At 46.0% G+C, this 27,017-nt stretch overlaps 1 protein-coding gene across 7 annotated transcripts in view; it reads left to right on the plus strand.

Annotated features, from left to right (window-relative positions):
* DIDO1 (death inducer-obliterator 1) overlaps window positions 1–27,017 on the plus strand; it is a 337,891-nt gene that overhangs the window by 144,422 nt on the left and 166,452 nt on the right. For all 7 annotated transcript variants that reach the window (XM_078651622.1, XM_078651619.1, XM_078651623.1 and 4 more), the window contains 2 exons: window positions 227–433; window positions 738–1,002. In XM_078651622.1, coding sequence (XP_078507748.1) covers window positions 227–433; window positions 738–1,002 — 472 coding nt within the window. The remainder of the gene's footprint in view (window positions 1–226; window positions 434–737; window positions 1,003–27,017) is intronic.

Here is a 27,017-nt window from a genome sequence, read left to right on the forward strand (position 1 = left end):
GGAAACAGTCAATGAATTTTGTAGTAATTCTCTTAAACACTATTGATTGCATGCATGCCTGCTGCTGACATTTATAAACCATTTGCTTTGTTTTCCTCATTCATATATCCCTTGCTAAACACATTGTATTGAATACCATTTTGTGTGCGTCAGTGGAACCCATATATGACAGATCATGTGGAATTATTTGTACATGTATTCAGTGCTCTTGTTAAAATGTTTTTAGGTTATTGAGGCTCCAGTGGTCCCAAAATGCATCGGTCCTGGGTGCTCCAACCTTGCACAACCGGACTCAGTCTACTGCAGCCATGACTGCATTCTTAAGCATGCTGCTGCCACAATGAAATCCCTTCGCACAGGCAAGGAATCGAAGCCGAAAGAAAAAGCACTAACCAAGCCCGAGAAGGTCACTCCACCAAAACTTCCACCTCCGGTAAGATGCCCAATATCCTGCCTTAAACCGGAAACCACATTTAAATTTACTGCAGACACATTTGCACAATGTTCCGAACAAGAGTAGAAAAACGTAAGATAATCACTTTTCTTTTTTAGCTTTCCATTAAAAAAAGAAACCGTATAACGTTCACCATATTGGTTTGTCATGAAGTTTATTTCAAATACAGTGGTTAAAGTTAAACTGGTAAATGAATTTAAAGCACATTAATGCTTTCTTATAGACTTTCAGCATATCTTAAAGGCCATAACAAAGATCTTGCTTGTGCCTTTTCATGCTGCAGGCGACAACTACTTCTCAGTCTGGCCAGAAGCGACCTGCTCCTGAAAAAAGGGTGATAAAAATGAAGAAAATGCTAGTTATGGTGTCGAAGATGGATATAATTCCGACCAGAGTTCTGAGTGAACCAGTGGGTGAGACCGGCGCTCCATCCTGGGAGAGCGACCACAATTACAATGCAGTTAAGCTCGAAAAGGCTGCAGCTGCACTTCCTCCTGCTGCGTCTCCTGCTGCACCTGCTGCTATTACATCTTCAGTATTTAACAAATGTATGTATTGCTTAGGGATTTGCCCACCTTACTCCTTTAGAGATAATTATTTAAACTCCAACACATCTAGCTGTCCAGGACGAAGAGCATTGGTAGGAAGTTGTTTCTCTCCCACTTGTCTAGCCTCTAAATTGCTCCAATTTCTTTCCTTACAACAAAGGTACTTGTGTGCAAGGTAAAAGGCATAGAGCGTGTTGACAATTGATAAACGGGCTACACATGTAACTTTTACCCACGTGAGATGGGCATAAACACTTGGGAATTAATGTGTTTCTTCGTAAGCAAACACTTAGGAAGGGGTTTACATCATCTCTGCAAGCAACCTGGGGTGTCTGCATTGGTCTGTTTTGCATGGGTATTGGAGCACACGAACGAGTAAAGGAGTCTACCACTGACTGACAGATGTGCACAAGTATGGGTTTGGGAGGGACTTCCATAGTCTGAGGAATTGATGCTTTTGCATACAGGTATCTGCACTTTAGGAGATACAGGTGCATGATACTATATAGATTGATTCACCTCTTGAGCAGTACAAGAGGAAATGCCTGACCTTTCAATAATGGGTGATATCGCAAGTAATGGTATTAAGCTATCACTCTTTGATAAAAATGTGGGTCTCCTAGGATTCTACCTGCTGGCGGTTCAGGTTTCATTGTAGGTGTATTTTGCTAAGTGAGTTACCTTACTGTCCGTGCGGCAGGAAAAGGTATACTTGCAGGAAGACTTGTACACCATTGGTGGGTCAGCATTCCAAGGAGAGCATTTCCACGTGTATGCGTATACCTTTCTATGCAGACCCAGGCAAAAGCATTCCTGCAGGATAGTTCGTATGCACATGGACACTACACTACACTTTCTACATGAAAGGAGATGAGCAGGCATCAGGCATTTGTATGCAGACACCCCAGAAAGGAACGATGCCTTACAAGTTATGTAGGAAAGAAGGCATATCTTTCAAAGCACTCGCCATGAAAGCGTCATTAATCACATTGATGGGCTTTCCTTTACCTTATATGTATGATGGTATACTTTATTTTCCAATGGATTGCAATGTTTTCTTCCAAAAAGCATTCAATCAGAACTCCTATCTTGTTTCAGGTACGTATCTAAAGTTTGTTAAATGTAGAATCTGTTTCACACTCTGCAGAGCTTCTAAAACACCCACAGTATAAACAGCCGTCATTTGATCTGGGTCAGTTGCTTTCAGTGCCTTTCTTCAGCTGACTTTACCTCAGGAGAATTCTTAGCTAAACCGTTTGTCTGCACACCTCTTTAATGTAGGAGGCTTATAAAAGGTGTCATTGAGCTTCTTTGTAGCTCATATTATGCTTCTGTAAACCTAAATAGAACAACCTTGCAGATACTTTTACAAATCTGTATATTCAATCTACTCTTATATTAATAGATGTCTTAACGACATTGTTAGAATGGCTTCTTAGCATGCAGCACAGCGAGAATCTAGACACTACCCAACCTCCAGTCTTGTAGCAAAGCACTGTTCACCTTTCAGAACGGCCAGCATTTGTCTATAAGTGCAAGTCTTAACTTTCACTGTTTAATAATGGACGGAGTAAAATATGTAATTTGGGGCTTTTTTAAAATAGTTTTTGGCACCTTGGCTGACAAACCTAGTGGTGGAAGTGTTATTTTTTCACTTGCATTCCAAACGTTTTAGTGACTTGAAAAAGAAGCCATTTAGTTGGTTGCTCAAGATCCATTTTGAGGTTGCCATTGTACCACAGTCATATATAGTTGGTATTTCTTTCCATTTTATAACGTCAGAATGACGTTTGGCACCTATCATTTAGGCCAACAACTGCTCCCATATATGGTTTTTCTGAGTTTCTTTTCTAAAAATGTTAGTGAAGTGTATCGAAAAGGAAAGTTGCACACTAGGAGGAAACCTGCCGAATTGTCACTGCCATGGGATACATCATCAGGTAGGTTGGAAGTCTATACTGGTATTTTTGCTAATCTAAGTTTGTGTTTTACATATGTAAAATGACCAGGTTGGGGGGGGGGGGGTTGACATTGGGTTAATATTTATTGCTTTATTTGCCTTTGTTCCAATAAAAAGCACTTAATTTGCAAATAATTTGTACATTAATGCGACCACTCTTACATGATACCGCACTGTATCCCTGTGAATATTTTGTTGACACAGGTTCTGCTCCCTACTGCAATAGTTAACTTTTATACAATGCTCTACAACAGAAGAATATTGCCCTATATTGATCCAGACTTCCTTCCTGAGATGAATTAAACCAGTTACTGAATCTACACCAGCAGTGTTGGTCTTAACTGACCTAACGTACCTGACCCTGCTCGAGTTTCATTTGAGTTTCAGATGTGATCCTTACACTGACCACTTCCAATTTTTAGTTTTACTTTTTGATTTTCTGCTGCCCCAGTGTTGCTGAGATCGAGGAATGCACAGGAGGCATATATATTGCCAGGCTCCACTCACCATCCTCTAACAATGTGAACATAGTGTAGGGTGACATGCTGTTATCCTATCATATTTTGGTTGTGCTTGGAAAATATCTAGTTTAAGAGTCGAACATAGGAAGGGATCAGGAACACATAGTTCAATATCTGCAGTGTCCCATGTTGATGTATTGTTTTTACCGGATCCCATTAGAGTACTTGTGTCTAGTCCACAGAAATGTACATTTCACTTGTTCAGTACCAGAATTTCAGCATCAAATGAGGGTGGCAAGAGATGGAGAGAGGGCCGTTTCAACTGTTAATCAGTGGCTACATATAAAGTTGCTTAAAATATCACCAGTGTAATCTCCACAGAAGGTAATTTATGTAGTCTGAGGAGGGGGGGTGACATAGTGATGTTGATGTGGCACACAGTTTACTCAATGTGGATATGAACCCACATTAAAGTACCGTAGGAAGTTTCCAAGACGGCACCTACACAGAACTGGCTAGCAGTCCGAAGTCTGAAGATGCTCAACACGGTGCAGCCACCGACTCAGAAGCTGAAATCTCAGACATGGGACCAACAAAATGTGCTCGCTCGTCAAATTGTTTAGAAATACGAGGAACAAGCGAGAGACGTCTTGAGATTTGTAGAAAACTCTAAAAAGTCACTCAGCTGTTAATTATTCTGAATCCACTCGTATTGATAGAGAAAACTCCCTCCCGACCATGAATATTGATTGTCAAAATATAAGCCAAACTTATTCAAATGTGTCCAAATGACTTGCACCTTTTGGTGTTCTTGACACATGCTTAAGACTGCATGCATTGAAAACATCCAAGTCTACCCCAAACAAATAGGCCTCATTTTGAAAAAGTGCACTTAATTCTCCATGTTAGTCCAGTGAATGTCTGGGTCGCAAATGTCGTTGCACAGAAAGAACAGTTGAGGCTTTGAAGAAGCCCAATATTATAGACACCTTGGCAGGGTCATTGCTTGGTCGATAACATTTGAGGGGTGCACTTCAGATTTTCTGACAACCAGGCAGGCATATCATGTTTAAATACATAATACGACAAGCAAGGTGCACGAGAGATCTTGTGACCTTGACCTTTCATTAAGTCTTTTGGTTTGTGGCTATTGCATCCATTAATCACGTGGTGCTGGAAGCTTTCCATGTGCTTAATTGCTTGCAGCAGAATTCAGCCTCTCCCAAGATAATAGCTTCGCAGGTACTTATCCAAGGCCTCCTGCTTTCTCAGTTAAAGAAACTATATAATCTAGAGGGTTTCCAGAGTTTTAAGGTATTATTTGTAAAGATTGACTGTTTGGAATCTTGTACTCTTACTGCCTGTGGTGGGCTTCGTGAACCACAGCAAAGAGCTATTACTAGTTGGCTAGTCTCATGAATGAATGTTAGAGGACCAGGTAATGACAGCTGTACGTCTTGTTCAAGATTCCACACTCCTACTACTATAGCATTGAGCATATATAGATTGCTGATGTGTCTGGCAGCTACTTCGTCTCGTATGCCTTTTGCAAGCACTTGGGACTGTAAGCATGTTCCCGCAGATACAACTTTTGCTCGCAAGTTCAGCCACTGGGGCCATGTTTCAGCTAAGCAAACATTTTAGTATGATTTCTGTGTCCAAGTTACTCCATGTCCTATCTCTGATGTTGAATAGTTATAGAACTTTTTATACCATCGTTAAGAGCAGTGAGGGGTTTTTTGATAGGAGTTTTAGAACACTACCTAAATTAAAATAAGTTTGCATGTGCTTTGACATTTTAAATGATGGGGCCATCTTCAGCTCTGCATTACATAGTAAGCATGTGCAATTTGTGCTCCAGTTGAAATCCATACAAAGCTGCCTTAATATTTTTGCAAGTTATAACCGTGAGAGGGTGTAAAACGTTGTGGACATGGTTAAGTGATGAGTAGTTTGAGGTCTCTACTTCGTGAGTCATGACTGTGTTAAGATGTAGCTAGCTTGGCCACACATCTAAATTAATTTTGTATCTTTGAAATTGATTGAACATATTATTGAAGTTTCCCACTAGTTTGTCTCTGCTCTGTAGGAGAACCCCCATGCCCTTTCCATATCACCCTCCTTCCACCAGGATGTGATCTTGATCAAAAGTCTCTAGAAAAGGTATAGTCTTGCCTGAAAAAACCAAGGAGATGTTTCAATAAGCGGTCATGATTCTACTTAATCACTCCTTGGTTCCCAGGGGCTAAGGTCTACAACAAACCTCTGCCTCTTTACCCTGTTCATCTGGCAGAACAAGTTCAAGATGTTTTTCAGCCAGTTGAGAGATTTTGGACTCATTTCTGAGAATAGGCTGGTTTGGTCACCGGCACTGCTTTTCTGTGTTTCCAAACCTCCTGTGGATGGAGGAAAATCCTTACAAGATGCTTCTAGTCTAGTTGCAGGAGTTCCTGTATGGTCACTATACCCTTCCTGTACCCATTTTCAGTTAGGAATTGAACCCTCCTGAATTTGTTGTTTTTTGAGAACCTATTTTTTCCATTGATTCTGGGATAGAAATTGTATGTTACTTTTTTTGGAACACCTTTCTTGGGTTCTGGGTCTTCTGATAAAGTAGGGAGAGCCAATTTCACTCCTTGAAGGCATAGTTCTGGCGCGCTACATTTTTAGGTCTTGCCTACCAAACAGACGCATGTAAAAAATATCTGTTGTCAGCTTGGAGCCGACTGATTAACTTTGGTTGGCTTCACCACTCATTTGCTTGCTCTTTATTTGCTAGCTTGTTCAGGATTTCCTTCCTCCTATAGTGTTTTCCCTCCTGTGGAGCACATCTTTACTTGTCATTCCACTGCTTACATCTCAGGCTCTTTTTGCTTTTAGTTTAAACACTACATGAGTGCATGTGCTTTGCAGCTCTCTCCCTCGTGTGCCTCACATGTGCTTCTCCCGCACCCGTTCCGTATTGCACTCCCTCTTGTTTGCTTCTCCCCAGGTTGCTTTCTTGCCCTTTAGTCGATCTCCAGTATTGCTGTCCTCTTCTACCTTCCCCCACCTCACTGTTGCTTCCTCCCACTCCCCTTTAATTCTCTCTACCCCCACCAGCAGTTTAAAAAAAATGTATTTCTATATATGCAGATGCCCAAGCTGTAAATTGCTGCCAGTATGCCCAACTTAAAACCGCGTTTGCAATACTTCTAATTCTTTTTTAATTTAGCAAACGGTTTCTGATCAGTACATTAAAAAAAAGGTGCCCGCATCATTTAATGGAGCATGTGTGCACCTACAAATGAATACTTTAGATATCTGGTTTTGCCACTCTGCTTGTTTGCAAGCATTTCTCCTTAGATCCACCTAGGAAAAATGTGACTTTGGTCAGAGGTTTCTGCGTAACCGGTTTGTTATGCCTAGTTAAGGACGTGGAGCCTTCCTTTGTAGCGTTTAAGAGTGTGAAATCTGATTCAAGTTACTTTCAGTTAATGCTAGTTTAATTGGTCCTTTTTTCCTTGCTCACGCTATCCACCCATCTTTACACTGATAGGATATATGCTCTATTTATTAAAACCTTGCATTGTTGTTGTTAGAGGCGCCTGGAGGGGCTTAAGTGAAGAGGTTGGTTGTACCTGTACTGCTGGAGTGCATGTGCAGACTTGCACTCGCAGGGATTTCATCCTTTTCAAGTGACCGCATTCTTTTTGTGAACCACCTCCTTTTTCTGCCTGCCAGAACAAACAATTTCTAAACAAGTATGAAATGGAAGAACCAGCAATAGGAGTATCAAGTACCTTGAAGGAAATCTATCTGTCCCAGTAGCAAACACTAACACTGCCTCACTACACAAATCCCACAAAATCGTTTAACATCCTGTAGAAATCCCTCTCCCTAGGGTAAGAGGACACGTTGTATCAAAGTGCAGAAAATGTATCCACAGCTTTATTGCTTTCAGGGATTACGCATACTTTCAAACATTTGGAACTGTATTGGAGACTCCGAGGGACAACAGTATTCTAAACTTGCTTATGGATAAAGTAACTAAATGCTTACCTACCCGACCCAAGCACTAGTGGGCGGAATATTGCTCAGCATGAAAATTCAGAAAAATTCAAGCTGCAAAGCCTAATTAGTAGACCCTATCTGTTCTTATTTCATTCACTGCCCTGTGGTTCTATATTAATTCTCTCCCTGATTATCACGCTTTTTTTTTAATTTGACATCTTTAAATGGACTAAAACAGACTGTGTTTACCTATGAGGTCCTTGAGTTTGGGTGACACGAAAGTAAAAAAAAAAAAATCCATTACAAACACTTGAGCAAGCTGATTTGTAAGAACCCCAACAGCCGAATAGTTCGTATTGTTACTTCACTAAACATTTCATCCTGATGCATACAAGCTGATGCTGTCCACTTCTCTCTTCAAAGCCAAACTTTTCTATGCCAAAAGTTTGTTTCTAAGAAACCACCTTCACAGTAAAAGATTACCTAAACAGAATTCCGAGCCAGATACTTGAGAACTTGTAGCCTGCCACCATCCCTACTCAAGCCTTTTAAAACGTGAAGTTGTGTAAAGACACTGAGCTTTAATTCAAAATTGTTGAGTGTCATTTCTTAATGATGACCGGAATCCCTTGCAACTATGGTAATGCGTCAGAGTTTATAAAAAAAAAAGAAAAATTCTGAAACTAGCAGTCCAGTATGTGCTTGTGGTGAGTAGAACAAGATCCACGGAACTGACATTATCTTCCCAGTGGCCATACAATCAGGGACTCCTTGCAAAATAATTTGAAATGAAACTACTCCAGTCTTCGCGATAGAGGTAATGCCCAAGGAGGAAAAGACATTTGTAGCCAGCATGCACATAGACTCAAAATGAATAGCAAACCCATTTCACTGTCTTATAAACGTTTTTGTGTATGCCATTTCCCAATGGAAGAAAACGTTTTCATGAACTAGACCGGCATTGACTAGTAAATTTCCACTGCCGAAATATTAAGGAACACAGAATGCTTACATCAGCAATTCTTCCCCTCTGAGTGGTGGAGTCTCCAGGGTATGTTGTTGGAACATACTCCGCCACTCCTTTCAGGCATAACAAGGCCCAGATCTTTATTATCCAGTCCATTTTGCCCGCATACTGTCAAGTGTTACCCAAATACTCCAGCTTAACAAAAGGCTCTACACACTAATTGTTCCTTCGCCTGCACACTGCGGGTGCCCAGCACCTTGGTACATAGCAGAGAGGCACTAAATTGCTACGCGCTCACTAGGATCACTTCTTTTTGCCATACTTTTTAGCCTTGAAAAAGTCTGACGAAACACATGTTGACTGCCTATCTGTAATAGATATTATCTTTTAACTAAGGAATGTGAAAAGAATAAATCATACGAAACACAACTCCACTTTGCTGTATTTCTTCATTGACTGCATTTACTATTTTTGGATTTTGTGTGCTTCAGTATTTTTGTGATTTTTTTTGGCCACTACACCCTAGGTGGTAGGGTGTATATACCAGGAAGGCACCAACCCGAATTTTGTTTTGTATACGGATTTCTCTAAATTTGTGTGCCGCCTAACATGTTAGACTCTGGCATACCCTCCATCATTTTCCAATTATAATAGTGGTAAGCCCATTTTATTTTTAGTAACGTTCGAGTTAGGCCCCTCTGCTCATAAATAAACTTTGTTATGGTATGCTCTTAATTTCATCCTAGAGAGATTTAGTCAATTTATATTTTAATACAGCCAGTTTATTACACACACCTTGTCATTTTTTAAATTCCAAATAAATAGGTTGTATTATAGGTGCTCTATTGCAAGTCAAGCTGTTACTTCAACACTGCCTCTACTTCATAGTCGGAGAACTGTCTTAACAGTCTGCACATGTGTGTATTGTCTTTTTTTGTTGTCCAGAGTCAGTCCTGGTTGTGCATGATTGTGCAAGGCTTGGTGATGGCACCCACATATCCTGTCCATGAAAAGTTACCCCACATTTAGTGTAGGTTATTGAGATTGAAATGTAATCTGTACTAGTATGCAAGCAAATGGGTGTATGCCCTCTGACTGGAGCACTAAGGCAGCTAATGGGCTCTAGTTTGTATATCGAACGTCAAGAGATATTGACCCATCTAAAAGGGTGTTTAGAATGCAGCCGCGATACGTGCAGGTAACAGCGGTGGGGCCGGGTAAGGGGGGATTTTTGAGGGAAGATGCCTAGGGGAAATTAATTATTTATTTAATTTTCCCTCTGCATTGTCCCTCGAAATGCCCCCTTACCTGGCCCCACTGCTGTTACCTGCACAGACCTTGGCTGTCGGGATAGGTAAATGTAGTACATTTAATCCTTCAGTATCTCTTGGTGTTCACATAGGTCTCCTCGTGAGCACTGCTGCTTTGTGGCCAGTAGGACCCCAATGTTGAAGCTGCCGTCCTGTTCTGTTAAAGTACTACATCATTCACTTGAACGTTTGGTGGTCTCCCCCCTGAAAATATTGCAGAGCAGGTTTAGATTTTGTGCAACCATGTAAAACGAGCAACTACAGTACATTGATCAGAGCTGCACTAATTAATCATAGAATATGTACATCAGCTGCAAAATATCTATGGTCCTATTGGATGAAGGAGCCCTTGAAAATAAAGATGGTATGGTGGTGAGAGAACATGAACTATCACTGAATTGTAGCTTTTTGGTGCACTTTGTACACCAAACTAAATTATGATCAGGCAGTTCCTGTTTTCTGGAAAGTTTTGTGAAAAGTTTCTTAACAAATTTGTTATTTCTCTCAACTTTCCACAAAGTCTGTCATGAGAACAAGCGTTTGACTAATCTGCTGAAGCAGTTTTATTACTACTTTGTTTTATTTGCAGATAGACTGAAAAATAGGTCAGCTGAACTACTGAGGTTTTAAATATGGCCCATTAACTGTGTCCTCAAACCCCTATACTTGGCACCCATTGAATAAACCTAACTGTTGTAGCAGTTCTAAATGTCTGACTTGTAGATTAGGTTTTAGATGTGATATCGGTTTAATTTGCAAATTGTGGCCTTACCTGCCCTATGGATCTTAGACCATTCACATCCCTTACGTTGTTTGTTGAACTGTGCATAGTAGTTTTTCTGAAATGTTTTCAATCCCTCCCTGAACATAAGTAAGCACAGTAAATATGGGTTGTCTTACAGTAAGGTTTGCAGTGCGCCATATGTAGGCAAAGATGTTGGTCTGAGTGGGTGACAACTTGCTCACCACCGTGCAGTGCTTTGGTCTTGCAGCCTTCAACAACGCCCTTTGTAAGTTGGTTGTTTAGGGTGTTATGTTTTTTTTTTTAACCTAGTTCTGGTGTTTCTGTGTGTTTATAGGCTGGCAATGTCGGCCTTGCACAAAATCACAGCTCTTACTTGCAAAAAAGCATTTGCTGTGCACTGAAAGATTTCCACAGGATACAACAAAAGAACCTCTGCTGGCGAGAGATTACTAGCCAAAAGTACAGAAGCCTTGAACACATCAGACTTCGCTCTCCAGTCACAACAGGACCGGCTCAAAGTCAGGAAGGAGCTGAAAAAATGTGTACAAATTACCTTCAAATTGTATGACGTATCTGTAAATCTTCTGTCCTGTAACTTGTACCTTCTGTTCTAGAATTCAGAGTGAACTTTCTTTACTCTAAAATGGCCTTTATATTAAAGTAAAAAACTCGCACTTAGAGTGTGATTTATGGCTTGTGGTATATCCTCTGTCCATCAGGTTGGCAGAGGACATTTTGACAGCCACCCTGACCGGCAGAGGACCACCATAATTTGAGAACATCGCCAGCTCAACTGTGATTTCCGTACCTTCAGAGGAACTGCTTTCATGACACTTGATCATAGATACCTAATGATTAGACTTTGTTCCTGTTCCCGGTAACCTTTAATAGTGGTAATCTGTTTTGATAGTTGTCCACTGTTTTTCAAAAACCTGTCCCAAAGCATGAGTTTGTTTTTGAGAAACAGCTAATGATCCACATGCCCTGAGTTTTATCCTGAGCGTGGAGCCTATTTTTTATTTTTCTGTTTATCACAATCAGGTATTTCTTTAAAAGATGGGCCAAAAAAAGCACATATCTGCCCGTCAGCCCTAAATAGGACCAGCAGCTCTTCCTCCTATGGCTGGCACTCTGTCAGGGCATCTGAGTAAGCTTTTCCATTGGTTGAGCCAATGTGGGTACCACTGAATGAGTCAACCGGGATACCGTCAGGTGGACAGGGTACTCCTTCACATTTCTGATAAGGTGCTGTCATCCAAACTCTCACCTGTCAATGCCTATACTGTTTTTCTTTGTTACTGACTGCATTGAGCTACAGGGAAGAACAACATTGTTTCAGTTGTTGAATATACATTATGCAATAGTCCATTAGGAATGGTTTCAGAACCGAAATATTCAATTTTTTCAGTATGTCATTCGCCCTGTTGATTCTAGCGTGGTTAGTGCTCTTCATGTTGAAAATTGTTTACTCAAAATGAGTTTTCTCCCGTATTGGACCTTTTATAGATTCACATGCCTGAATCATTCCCTGTTGTCGAGCTGGGTTGAGGGGAAGGAGGGGTGTCTCACAATACCATTAGAAAGCAGTAAATAATGATTTACTTAGCATAGAATTGCAGAAACATACTCCAATAATTCTTCACATGAATTACCAAGACCCTAAGTTCAGCCAGTCAGGCGACCACATCCTCTAGAACACTGCACAGAGGCTTCAGTCCCTCCGACTTTCTACTGCACTTTGTGTCTTGGGAGTCTTCTTGACCTCTATCTCGTTTGATTCAGATAGCTATATTTTGAAGAAACTTTTCTCTCAGAAAAAGCATACAACCTGCATCTAGCAAGATCTGGCTGATCAACCACGTCAGACCCACAAAGAAAAGGGCTTTTCAGGCCATATGAAACGTGTGGGAAGAAGAGGCTACACTGAGGACCCACACAAGCAGTGCAACTACTGTCACATTTTAAGTACAAGGTAAAGGACTCCTCCTGGGTTATCAAGATAGCCGAAGACATCGAAGAACACCCTCATAAGTCTATATAGGAGAAAATGTCAAAGCTTCAGTCTGAGCCTGCCACTCCTTTAGGGGTGGAAGTACATTTAAAGTCATCCTGCCATCAATAGAAAAAAAAATCTCAAGACTGCTACTAAACCGCATTGTGAATTCATGGCGACGCCATCGCGAAGAGTCAAAGCTTCCTCTGGTTCAGTAACCTACTTCTCTTGGTATACTAGTATGCAATCTCAAGGGAGAGAAGTAGGTTACTGAACCAGAGGAGGCTTTGACGAAAGTGTGACTACAAGCCCCTCCTCTACCCCTGGCTTTGACCATGATGCAATAATATAGTATCTACAGAAACACGGATTAATCCCAATGATGAAGCATGCCACCTAGGGGTAACCCTGGTGGGTGAGGGGTCTCTAGAAGAATTTTTTTTTCTAGACTAAAATTACAGCGAATTCTTGCTGTAGCCTATGCATTTCCCTAAGGGCAGGTTTTCTTCACTATACTTGATTGTTGTCCAACTACTTAACTGTCAGGAGGATAAACCTAGCCTCTACCTCTGTCTCCTTCTCTACTTTGGTAAGCATGTAAACTAGACATTACATGCTATCAAGACAGATACAGAATGCTAGATACTCCAGTACTTTGCAGATGAGGACGCAACCATTTCGGGGAGGAAGAGGTCTATTTTCCTACAGAGGAGGATATCTATCAGTACTAGCCCTTTCAGCAACAACACATCTGATCTTCAATACCAGTTTAGCAGCGGCTTACACCCAACAAGCACCTAGAAGGAAGTAGCCTTCTCAAGGAAGTGCACTGCCCGAAAGCAGCGATGACTTGGTAGTTAGTGCTGTTTAGCCCCTATGTTTCCCAGAGGATGAATGTGGGACAAATCTCAAATTATGTACATCAGTAGTCGCAAATAACAGACGGATGGGTGATTGATCTAATCTCTTAAGGGAACACCTTGGAGTTTAGCTAGAAACCACCGCCCCATATCTGCTTCTGGTCCTGCAATTAATACCGACCATGCTCTGCAAAGGTGCAATAGCAAAAGTATTGGTCACCCAGAGCGGGATTCGGTTCTATTCAAGTTTCTAAACAACCAGTGTCCTAGCAGGCGCATTGAACAGAACAAATACCAGCTGTCTCGACCAACCACTAAATTCTGGACTGCATTTTCCATTATTGGGGCAAATCAAACCTTGATCTGTTTGTGACTAGGGATTACAGAAATGCCGGTTTTACGCACTCCCAGCACCCACAGCTGGGGTTGTGGGGAAATGTGTTTTTGATAGTCTTATCATAGCGTACATGTTTCTCCCAATCCCTTTGATCCCAAAGATCCTCAGAAAATTGAAGAAAGAACCTTGTAAAATAATTGATTGCCCCCAGATGGCGCAGGCAGTTCTTGTTCACAGAGCAGACCCACGTTCAATTGGAGTCCGTATGACAATGAAACAAAACCAAGTACTTCATCCAAACCAGACATCCTTACACTCGTCAGCCTGGCTCCTGAGCACAGTGAGTTTGCATCCTTGAATATTCCTAAAGATTGCAGAGATCCTTGCAAGGGCCACAGCTAATCCTACCAATAAAATGTACAAGCTTAAATGGAAATGTTTGTGTTTATGATGCCAAGAGGCAAAGGTCATCCCATTTCAGCACCACTGGGGCAACTCCTACCATATCTGGTACTGTTTGCAAAATCGGGCTAGGCACTCACTTCTATTGAAATGCACTTGTCAGCAATCTCAAGCTTTTAAGGTTTGGATAAATCCCCTTCACTAGGGTCTAGCTGAGTGATTAAGCAGTTTCTTGAAGGCATTTTCAGAGATTTTCCTCCTGTAAACAAACCAACTCCATCTTGGCACCTTAACACATTAGAACTTGGGCAGCTGAATAAAGCTCCATTTAAGCCCATTCACAAAGCAAATCTAAAATTCTTAACATGTAAAACTGTACTTGTATTAGCCCTCACGTCTGCAAGGAGAGTTGGTGACATTCTAGCATTCCCAATTATAGAACCTTTCATGCAGTTCAGACATAACTATGGTTCTAAGAACCAATCCAAAGCTTATACCAAATGTTCCATCTGATTTTCATTTAAATGAGCCAATCATCTTAAGAACGTTTTTTTCCCCAAATCCCAATAGTGTGACCAAAAGATCTTGCATAACTTGAACGTTGAGAGGTCTCAATCTTAACGTGCACAGGACTCAACAGTTTAGAATATCTGATCAGCCATTCGTTGCTTATGGAAACCTTCAAAATGGTTTCCTAGTTTCCAAGCAGGCTATAGCTCGGTGGATAGCAACTGCTATACAACTGAGTCACAGCAAATGTGGCAAACCATTGAATGATAAAGAGCACATTATACAAGGGCTATCCCGACTACCAATGCGCTCTACGCTGGTGTGCCTATTGAAGAAATATGTTGAGCGGCGACGTGGAGAAACTGGCACATTTTCACGCAGCACTACTGCCTGGAATCTTCGGAACAGAACAATGCAGCTGTAGGACAAACAGTGTAGCGCCATCTATTTCAATAAGGTAAGCTGCCTTCCTACCATGTGCTATTGTATTGTCTGTGTTTTAACTGCTAACTATTCTGATTCAACCATATGAATCTTTGAAAGATCCAATACTGGAAAAGAAAATGTGTTACTTACCTATAACTGTAGTTCTCCATAATTGATATCTTCCATAGATTCACATTCGACCCACCCTCTTCCACATAGACACCCCGTATTCTCTGGTGTTCTCTTACCCCACTTGTATGTGCTGGAAAATCTGAGCGTTTGAAGTGTCTCTGGAGAGTGTTCTTGAGTGTTTTGTCGACTGATTGGCTACACTTTGGTTCTTGGCTCATTTTTCTTCCAGTTTGTGCTATGTAGATCATTGTTTACTTATTCATAATTGTACAGTGAGGCTCCCACTTCGTGGAATGATTCAAGCATGTGAGTCCATGAAAGATTCCATTGCTGGAGAGCAGCGGTTGCAGGTAAGGTGGTATTTTCTCCCCCCTCCCTATCCCCCACTACCGTACCCACTTTACACTTTTATTTTGGTCCACCATTAGTCTTTATTTTGGAAAAGCATCCAAATGAGGGGAACAATCCTCTACCCTAGTATTTTCCTCTCTGTTGCCCCTATCTTCTCTATCTCTCCTCATCCCAATTCCTTTCTCTTCAGATGTCATACCAGGGTTTGGATGGGATCTGTGCTCCCACCAATCTTTCTAGCCACTTTCTTCATACCCGTTTCTTTCCTCAATGCACTTTTTTTTTCACACCCACCTGTCATTTTGACCTCTCATTAATTGCTTCTTTCCTTTTTACCAGGGTCCTCATATTTTTCTCTTAACATACCTTCGAATTATTTTTAAATTTTAAGAAATTTTAAATCCGCGCTTCTGACATGTTAGATAAGATTTATTTTTAAGTCATTTTTAATGACTAACATCTGATGTTAATTTATCAAAACTGAGATTCACCATTCTGGGATCACCGTACTGGTATTCATAGTTTTTTTCACTCACTAAGGTACATCCTGTGTTGCTGGTGTTGCACATGCTGCTTGCCAAGCAGTACAGGGCTTAAAAGATTCCATTCTGGTGTATTCATCTTCCTATAGGTTCTTCCGCTTATGATAGCTCATTCCAAGCTTCAGACTGTTCTGGAAAAAGAAATTCTAGGAGTGACTCACCAGCGCTCCCCGGTGGCGCCACAGTCATGATGGTACAGGCGCGCTGACGTCCGTTTCTATTTTCCATGCCTTGATCAGTATAGAGCTCACTCACTGTCTCACCAACTACATTCTAACATTTTGACAGTGACTAGGTAAAGTCTTGAGGCCCTCCGGCTTCAAATCTTGCAGATGGTGCAACAAGAGGTTTCTTTTGGTTCCTCTTGATGAGTATCTCGTGTTGGGACAGGACACCACAGGCTGCAACGCTGGAGTTTTCATTATTTGAAAGGCCTTCCTGGAACTAAATACATTATTTTTAGCTGAAGTCTGCAGGGAGACTTCCACGCTGACTACCTTTGAACAGGTAAAACTTCTAATCAGATCATTGTGATAAGACTAGCAAAAAACAAAATAAGCATGTGAAAGAGTGGTCCTCTTTTTAATGAAACAGTCCTGTTTCAGGCCCGTGTTGAGTTAAAATGCTGTTAATGCAAGACACATCCTTGATATAAGCAAACCAGTTGATTCCTAAGAAGCCGCGGCCGGACTTCTCCGGTGCTTCAGCTGAGCCTGTGCAGGTGCAGGACTTCTACTATCTGTGCCTCCCCTTTTCAGGATGGCCCTGCAACCCTCTAGGCAGCATTAATCCTTTTCTGGATTCTCATGCTGTCCATTATTCTGCCATCTAGTGGTTGGGTCCAGAATTCTGTTTCCTACTTTTTTGTTGTGGCCGTTATCAGCCACCATTTGGTGCTGGGTCCTTCCCTTGTGTGACGTCAGATGGTGTCCCGGAAGTTCCTGTGCTTGGTAGCCATCTTCAGATTCTTTTTTCCACTGTTTGGTCTTGAAGCAAGGGAAAGGCCATACATTTTTGGAGAAGATTCCTGAAAATGTTAGATTTATTGGTGGAACAAAAACGAATGAGAAGATATCTGAGAAGGAAAGGGGCCTCTGTCCACTAAACAAGTCGGGGGACTCTGTCAGAACTTCTCACCATGCACTTGGACCTAAAATGTGGTAAGGTAGGGGTAATGGGAAAAAAAACCTTTCCAGTTTTGCCCAAATTGCCACCACAAGTCCGCACCACGCAATCTGCACGATGTATGTAACCTATGCCTGCCAAGGGACACAAGGACTATAAAGCCTGTGCCGTATTTGCATCAAAGACACTCGAGGCCCGACAAAAGCAGAGAGGAACATCACACAGCAATGTACAGCAGCCAGAAACTGGTATCGTGGAAGGACTTGGGCCTCTCAAGCGATTAAGATGAACAGGTTGCGGCTGCAAAGTCAGCCCCAGGAGGCTTGGATGTCAATCTTTGAGGGGGATGCCAAGAAAAGACTCACCACAAAGGCTACCAAGCACACGGAAAAGAGACCAGATAAGGTAACAAAAACCCCTCACCCCTTGGATACCAAGGGCCTATAAAAGAAGGCGTAAAAGCCAGCCTAGGAGTCGAAAAAAAGCGATGGCCGAGGGTCAGCCGCGACCAAAAGAATCCCATGGATTCTTTACCAGGGATACCAACGTGGGAAAAGCCCTGAAGGATAACACCGATCTTTTGGAGGCAGAAACCACTGCGCCAAGGAAGAGGACATACCCCATGAAAGACGTTGAAAGGGCCCACGAGGTAGAACAGTAAGTCTGTTTAACGCAGAAGTGGCGGCGCTCCGTGAAAGAAAAAAAGGACTGCCAACGAGACACTAAAGGAATTCAGATTTCCTACAAGACCTTCCATGACTTAGGAGGCTGAAGAGGAAGAAAATACACTTGAGGCAACGGCTACCCCCGAACTACATGAAGAGGAAGTAAAAGAAATCGACATCCCAGGAAAGGAAGAAGCAACCGGGACCTTTGAGGAAAAATGGAAAGACCTTGAGACAAAGAGTCCAGAGAGTAGGTTTGTACCTATCCCTTGAAAGCTTTGCCACCAGATGACATTGCCTTTTTTAACCGCTTGGTCAGAAGAGCAGCAGACACTTTTGGGGGTCTCCTTAGAGGTGGAGAAAGACTCCTGCTTCCTTCTAGAGATTTTGATGCCATCCACAAAAGGTAGCTAGTACCTCCCAATGCTACCAAGTATACTGGACCAGGGCAAATAGGCCTTTAAGGAGCCAGCCTCAACAAAAGGAGTCACACCAAGGGTCAAGGAAAAAGTACAGACCCTCCGCAAAAGACCGCAAATATATACAGGTTAACACTGGTAGATTCCATCATTGTCAAAACAGCAAGGATAAGGAGTAACGCTCATTCTTTCACAGGCCCCCCCAGAAAGGGAAAGTAAAAGACTGGATATGGTGGGGGAGGAAGATGGAGAGGCAGCAACAGAATGACGTATCGCCAATTTAAAATGCTCTCCTCAACCGAGGTGGTCACCAACAATGGGATGACATTGAGGAAATAATGAATAAACTCCCTGAAGAGGACAAAAGAAGGTAAAATCTACCAACCAAGAGAGGAGAAACATCGCAAATACCTGTTGAGTCAGCTCTAGATGCAGCCGATACAGCCAGCAGACAAACGTGCACAGGTACTATCCTCAGAAGACACGCTTGGCTCAGAATATCTGAGAGACACGTTAGTGTTAGATTCCTTACCTTAAAATATCACCAGGCGTCAGACTGGATCAGGAAAGTTTTGCTTAGCAGTACCCCTGCACGTCAGTAGGTGGCGTCCTGCGGCTCTGCGTCCGTCACTGACGTCCTTAGCGCCGAGATGACGTCATGAAGAGTACTTAGGCGCCACCATGCGCGCTGACGTCCGTTCTTTCTATTTCTGTGCCAGCAAGCGCAGATCCGGATTGAGCACGTACCTTAGTCACGTTTTCTCCTGGTGCACGTAGTGATGTCTGGCTTTAAGTCTTGTGGGACGTGCGGCCGTAATGTCGGTGGCAGACCCCCATGATGTGTGACTCTACTGCCTGGAGACAGATCACGACTCCCATGCCTGCTGGAGCCCTGGCCCCGAAAGCCTTGTGGGAGTGGCGTCAGAAATTGCTGGAGGTTTGGCATTCGTCACACCGCCACTCTGGGTTCAGGGGTCGTTCCCAAGGGACCGGAGCCGTCGCTCCTTGGGCTCCAAGTCTTCGCCTTCGGATTCCAGTAAGCAACGCCATAAAGTCGAAGAAGCATGCTCTCTCTCCGACATCGCTCTTCGGAGGGGGACAGGGGCTCCGCCCCTGCGGCTTCTCCAGAGCCTGGGAGTTCCGCGGCCTACCCGCCATACCCGGGTCCGTCGGCGACTCCCGAACAGATGCAAGAGTTTCTTGCTGCCATGGACTGCCTTTTTAGGCCCTGGGCTCCCGCCGGCACGCCTTCAGGCCCTGCGGTCCCGTGTCCAGATCCTGCTGGCCCAGCGCCACAGGATCCTATGCCGCTGGCTCCGGCACCACGAGGTGCAACGCTGCCGCTCCTGCGCCGCCCTCTGCTCCACCCCCAGTAGCACACTGGGTGCCGTTTATCGCATCCCTGCCCCGGTTCCCGGACCATTTTGTTCCGGCCTGGGATCCGCATTGGGAAGCAACTCCGGTCCAGCCCCAGAGGACGCCGTTTTTGGCGCCGTTCGTCCCTTCTCCGGCTCTGCCAGCACGACCGGTTCCCTCTACGCCGTAGGCTGACGACGACTGAGACTGGTCAGAGGACCCTCTTGCCTGGCAATGTGACTCCGAGCAAGATTGGGTGGATGACCTGGAAGACGCGGACGAACTCTTTCTTCTGATCCGGGGTTTGCTTCTCCTCCGCCTACTATGGAGGAGGGTGCTTCCTACACTGTGGTGCTCCCTCGAGCTGTGGAGGCTCTGAATCTCAACCTCCCTACAGTAGCCCTCAAAACCACCCTCCTTACAGAGGTGCTCCATACGGCGTCGTAGGAGCCGCTGCTCCCTTTCAATGAGGCCCTTACCGAAGTCCTCTTGGGCACTTGGTTGCGGCCCACCACGCCGGATAAGGACTCTAAAAGGCTGGAACAATTTGGTAAGAGGTTGTCTCCTCGGCCAGCTTAGGGCTGCGGTCGGCCTGCTTGTTGGGCCATTACTCGCGCAGAGTGGGATTCCGCTGCTCAGGTCTTGCCTCTGTGTTCTGAGGAGGTCCAGGCTGTCCTTACCCAAGCTATTGCTGAAGGAAAGGATGCAGCGAAGTTTGCCATCAGGTGTGGTTTGGACACCGCTGATTCGTTGGGCAGGTCAATTTCCACGACTGTGGAATTGTGGCACCACGCCTGGTTGCGTTCGACTGGGTTCTCGCCCGATGTCCAGGGCTCGCTCATAGACATGCCCTTTGATGGCTCCCGCCTCATTGGCAATCAGGCCGACCATGCACTGGAGCGCTTTAAGGACTTGCGGGCAACTCCTTGGGTCTTTCTGCGAAGAACCCTGCCACTCTTTTGTTTTGGTTTCTTTCGTGGCCAGGGCCGAGGCTCCCAGGCATGCTCCTCCAATAAGCCTGTGCAGAACCAGCCTCAGCTTCGGCAGGCACGGGTCTGGAAACCAGCGGGCGTGCCAGTCCACCTCTACCCCCGCTGTTTCTACCTCCAAGCCTTCCTAATCCGAGCTTCAGGGAGCACCCCACGCCGGTGGATGGCAGGGTCCGCCGCCACCACCTCCACTACTGGCGCAGCATTACATCGGACAGGTGGGTGCTGCAGATAGGCTGCAAAAGTTATTCCCTTCCCTTTCAGTCCTCCCCTTCAGCCATGCCGCCTTGGTGCCAGCGCATGTCTGGGGATCATTTGGTTCTTCTTCCAACTGGAGGTCACTGCCCTCTTGGCCAAGGGGGCCGTCGAGCGCGTTCCTGTGCAGGAAGTAAGGAGTGGTTGTTATTCCTACGAAGGACAAGGGGGGGGGCCTGTGCCCCATCTTGGACCTCGAGGGCGTCAATCGCTTCCTACGGAAGGAGAAATTCAAAATGCTGACTCTGGCTCATGTCCTGGCTACCCTGGAGACTGGATGGTAGCGTTTGACTTGCAGGACGCTTATTTTCACATCCCCGTCCTACCGGCGTTACCTGCGGTACATGGTGGGCCAGGAGCATTTTCAGTTTGCCGTGCTTCCCTTTGGCCTTACTAGCGCCCCTCGGGTGTTCACGAAGGTGATGACTATGGTCGCAGCTCATATGCGGAGATCAGGGGTGTCAGTCTTCCCCTATCTCGACGACTGGTTGTTAAAGGCGGGCTTGCCCCAGGCAGTCATCAACCACCTTCAGACTACAGCCGACCTCCTGCAGTTGCTGGGGTTCTCCATCAACGTGCCAAAGTCGCACCTGAGTCCCTCTCAGAAGCTCCCCTTCATCGGAGCGGTTCTGGATTCAACGCTGTTTCGGGTTTATCCTCCCGAGCAGCGAGTCTGGGATATTCAGGCTATAATTCCGATCTTTCGGCCTCTATCCTGGGTATCAGTCAGGAGGACCCTGCAGCTCCTAGGCCTGATGGCCTCCTGCATCCTGCTGGTAACACATGCCAGATGGCATATGCGGGCTCTGTAGTGGGACCTGAAGTTCCAGTGGGCGCAGCATCAGGGCAGTCTGTCAGATCATGTGCAGATCTCGGATGACACTGCTCAACAATTACAGTGGTGGCTCACAAATCGCGATTGGGTCGATGGCAGATCCCTCTCCCTCTCCCTTCCCCAGCCGGAGCACACAGCGGTGACCGATTCGTCCCTCCTTGGGCGGCCACTTGGCAGAGGCAAAGATCAGAAGCCTCTGGTCCCCGGTGGAGTCCCAGCTCCATATCAACCTTTTGGAGCTGGGGGCGATCCGGCATGCACTGAAGGCATTCCTTCCCATGTCCGGGGAAGTGTAGTGCAGGTGATCACGGACAACACCACCGCAATGTGGTATTGCAACAAACAGGGCGGGGTGGGTTCCTGGACCCTTTGTCAGGAGGCTCTGTGCCTCTGGACATGGCTGTAACATCAAGGCATTACCTTGGTGGTTGACCACCTGGCAGGTTCTCTAAACGCCAGGGCGGACAAACTCAGCTGCTGGTGCTTGATGGATCACGTATGGCGTCTGAATTCTGACGTGGCACAAGGTCTCTTTCAGTAGTGGTTAGCTCTAATCTCCACCGAAGAGCACGCGCAATGTCATCAATTCTGCACGTTGGGATTTCCAAGGCGGCACTCGCTCGGCTACGCTTTGTCGTGAGTGGAGCTGTGGTCTGTTGTACGCCTTTCCGCCTATACCACTTCTACCCAGAGTGCTGATGATCAGGCACGACCAGGCCCAAGTCATCCTTGTGGCTCCGGATTGGGCACGTAGGCACTGGTATCCCGAGCTACTCAGCATGGCGACCGATTCCCCGATTTGATTGCCTCTACGGCAGGATCTTCTGTCCAGCGGCAGGGGATGGTTCTCTACCCGGACCTCCACATCCATGCGTGGAGATTGAGCGGCAACAGTTGACACCTTTCGATCTTCCTCCTGAAGTCTGTGATGTCATTCTGGCAGCCAGGCGTCCCTCCACGAAAACGGTGTATGCCTGCAGGTGAAAGAAGTTTGTGGCATGGTGCACAGCGAAGGCTGTGGATTCCCTTTCTGCCCCTCTTTCAGAGTTTCTTTTGTTCCTTCTTTCTTTAGCCCAGCAGAGCTCTGCTCTTGGCACTATCAAAGGTTATCTTTTGGCCATTACCGCCTTTCTACGGCTTCCTGATCAGCCTTCTCTTTTAAAGTCCCCAGTTGTGAACTGTTTTCTAAAAGGCATTACGCACGTGTTCCCTTCGGTGCTGTTTATCATGCCTCAGTGGGGCTTAAACCTTGTCTTGACGTTTCTGATGTGCCTCTTCATAAACTGTCCTTTACGTCTTTCTCACTCTTAAGACGTCTTTCCTGGTAGCCATTACCTCTGCCAGAAGAGTGAGTGAGCTCCAGACTTTCTTCTAAACCTCCTTTCCTTTCTGTTCATCCGGACATGGTGGTTTTAAGCACCCGTCCTTCTTTCTTGCTAAAGGTTGTCACGCCCTTCCACAACGGGCAGTCCCATCACTTTGCCTACCTTCTTTCCGCCTCGAGGAAGAGAGGCTCCACCGCCTGGTCCCAAAATGTCCGCTTTCCTACTACCTGAGACGCACAATACAGTTTTGCAGCGTGAATCTTTCTGGATTCACTATGCTGTGCATTATTCTGCGGTCTTGTGGTTAGGTCCGAATTCGTAGTCTTTTCTTTTTTTTTTTTGTAGCCCAGGTGGGCGTCGGCGTCACACCCCTTTGGGTGTATTTCCGGTGACGTTGGCATGCTTCCTGCGGAAGCTCCCACTCTTGGGCGCCATCTTCAGATTCTTTTTTTCCGCGGTCAGGTCTGGATCGTTCCCGTTTGGGCTCCAGACATTTTTGGAGAAAGAAGAAAGAAAATACAGAAAAGACGAGAAGTCATCTGAAGACTACAGGGGACTTCATCGACGAAAAGCCGGCGAGGAGAAGGCGTTTTTCATCGAGATCATCGACGACCGTCGACGAACACGCGACCAGAGAGGCCCTGGACGCTCGATGATGGACAACACGCCGTTCAAGTTCTGCCGTAACTGCCACCACAAGTACGCGCAGAAGGACCAGCACCCGGTATGCAACCTTTGCCTACCGGTGGACCACGAAAGCGGAGACTGCAACGCCTGTTCCGCCTTCGCCCCGAAGACCCTTCGTGTGAGAGAGAGGCAGAGGGTAGCACACGCCACCCTGCAGGGGAAGGCCCCGACTCCGTCCCTCTACGAGCTGGGGATGTCCTCCGAGGAAGAAGACAACGCTGCCGCCGAAGACGACAGCTACACGGTCGTAGAGACCGATTACACGAAGACTTCTGACAAGGTAGGAGACTCTTCGGCCCCCAAGAACCCGAGAGACTCTGAGTCTAGAAAAATCGAGGGCAAGACCCCGAAGGCGCCGACGCCAAAAAAGGTGGCGTCCGCGACTACTCCCAGGCCCAGCGGATCCTCCGAGAAGGAGTCCCCGGCGCCGAGGGCTGCTGATCAGCAGAAAACGTCGAAAATCGTCCCCGAAAAGGATCGATCGACGCCGAGGGAGAAAGACCCGACACTGACGACGACGACCAGAGACCCAAGATCCGGTCCGACGTAGACGTCAAACTTCGACGCCGAAAGGTACGGCGACGAACCATCCGCCAAAAAGAACGGCCGACCCATCCGACGCGGAACACGCGGCAGAGATGGAGACGAAGAGAAGGCGCCTCGAGGCCGAAATGGAGAACATCATGCAGCGGAAGAAAGATTTCGATGCAAAGATGAAGGCCTTCACGATCCCTCACAAGACCAAGCCACCGGTGGTGGAGGCAGTCGAGGAGGAGGAAGAGATCGCCGAAGTCGTCGAGGAACAAGACCAGGACGTCGAGGTGATCGACGACCAGGAGGAGTACGAGAATCCCTACGATAGTTACAACTATGGGGAGGAAGAGGAAAGCAGGACGGACACAGAGCCGGCACCCTCTGACCTACAGGAGGTAGATTACATAGATGTCGACACCGACAGCCCCGAGGAGGTGGTCGACACTTACCCCTCGAGGCCCTCGCCGCCGGACGACATCGGGGCCTACAACTCGGTGATACAGGCTGCCGCAGCAGCTTTCAAGCTCAAGCTCGACGAAGAGAAGCAGAAAGACTTCCTTCTAGAAACATTGCTCCCAACACAAACGAGGAGCCAGTTCCTTCCAATGCTCGAGAGCGTCTTGGCTCAGGGGAAGGAAGCTTTCAGGGAGCCCGCAACATGCAAGGCAGTAACTCCCAGAACTGAGAAGAAGTACAAGCATGCCACTAAGGACCCGGCCTACATTCAGGGCACGGTCTCCGCAGACTCCATTATCACGGCCACAGCAAGGAGGAGGGCTAACGTACCCACTACCTCGGGCCCACCACCGGATAAGGAGAGCAAAAAGATGGATCTGGTGGGCAGAAGGATCGAACGGAATGCCGCGACCCACTGGCGCATGGCTAATTCCAACGCCCTGATAAACAGGCACATGTACCAAATCATGGAGGGACTGGGGCACTTGGTGAAGGACTTGCCCCAGGATGCCAGACAGAAAGCCGAAAAGCTGGTTGAAGAGGGAAAAAACGCGGCAAACTCTTGCCTTAAGACGGCCCTGGATGGGGCAGACACCGCCAGCAGGCTCATGATGATGGGCGTCACGGAAAGGAGGCACGCCTGGCTCAGGATATCCGGTTTCAAACCGGAGGTGCAACACAGCATCCTGAACACACCGTTCAACGGCAACACGCTTTTCGGATCAACAGTTCATGAAACGCTCAGCCAACTGAAGAAAAATAACGAAACAGCAAGATCCATGGGAGCATTGCAGTTCAGAGGGAACAAGAGGGGCACCCCGTCACGGAGGCCCGGCGGGAGAGGCGGAAACCAGCCAGGTACATCACACCAGGCTTTCCAGCAAACGCACCAGGCAGACTCGCAGACTCAGCAGGGTCATCAGAAGCAGTCCTGGCAGTACCAACAAAGAGGCCAGTCCTTTCAAGGGAGAAATGGACGGGGACAAAATAGAAGAGGGGGGCAGCAGCCCACCTCCAAGTGAATTCAAAAAAATCCGTGTGCCCACCCACAAAAAAGACCCCAGGGGGCAGCACGTACAGATGGGTCAAGACAAACTAGACACCTACGACCACATGACACCAGTGGGAGGAAGATTAAGATTCCACCTCCAAGAGTGGAGAGAAATCACATCAGACAAATGGATCCTCAACATTATCCAATTCGGATACTGGATAGAGTTGGAGGGGAGGCAAACAAGCAGAAAACCAAAAAGAAAGCCACTAGCAAGCAAGCAGCTGCAGTGCCTTCAGGAAGAAGCAAAAGAACTCCTGCAGAAGCAGGCCATAGAACGGGTACCCTTCAAGGAAAGAAACACAGGAGTATACTCAACGTACTTCCTGGTACCAAAAGTAGACCAAACAATGAGACCCATTCTCGATTTACGGTTCATGAACAAATTCATAAGAACGCAAAAATTCAAAATGACCTCCCTGCAAGAGGTGCTCCCACAATTGCAGATCGGGGACTTAATGGTCACAATAGACCTCAAAGATGCATACCTGCACATTCCAATGAACAGAAAGCACAAGCACATGCTCAGGTTCACCGTCGGAGAAAGCCACTACCAGTTCACGACACTGGCCTTCGGTCTAAAATCAGCACCAAGAGTTTTCACAAAGTGCCTCGCAGCAGTCGCAGCGCACCTAAGAAGGCAGGGGATACACGTATACCCTTACCTGGACGACTGGCTGGTGAAAGCAAACTCATACCAGAAATGCAAGCTGCACGCACATACAGTGACCAGCACGCTCATAAGCCTGGGGTTCTCCATCCATTGGAAGAAATCATCAATGGAGCCAGAACAAGTGAAGATCTTCCTGGGAGCACAGATCAACACCTTACAGGGCAAGGTGTTCCTCATCGAGAAGAGGGCGAGGGCCCTGGTGAAGGAAACTCGCCTCTACCGGAAGGGACAAGCTCGGACAGTGAGGACTGCGAGCAAGATCATGGGGATGATGGCATCATGCATCCACCTGGTACCGAATGTACGACTCCACATGAGACCCATTCAAGAATGGCTACAGGAGCAATGGTCACAAGCTACAGGCGGTTGGGAGGATCTAGTGGTTGTAACGCACGCAGTGCAGAAGGAGATGACATGGTGGACCATGGAGAACATAGCAAGGGGAAAGCCTCTAACGCCCCCAACGCCAACAGTGACCATCACCACAGACTCATCCCTGAAGGGATGGGGCGCTCACATGGAGGAGCTCAAGGTGAGGGGTCTGTGGACACCAACAGATGCGACAAAGCACATCAATTACTTAGAATTGAAGACAATCTTCCTTGCACTGAAAGCCTTTCAAACAAGACTGTACAAACACATGGTGTTAATACAAA

Source organism: Lissotriton helveticus, chromosome 7, assembly GCF_964261635.1.
Source record: "Lissotriton helveticus chromosome 7, aLisHel1.1, whole genome shotgun sequence".
Taxonomy (NCBI): Eukaryota; Metazoa; Chordata; class Amphibia; order Caudata; family Salamandridae; genus Lissotriton; species Lissotriton helveticus.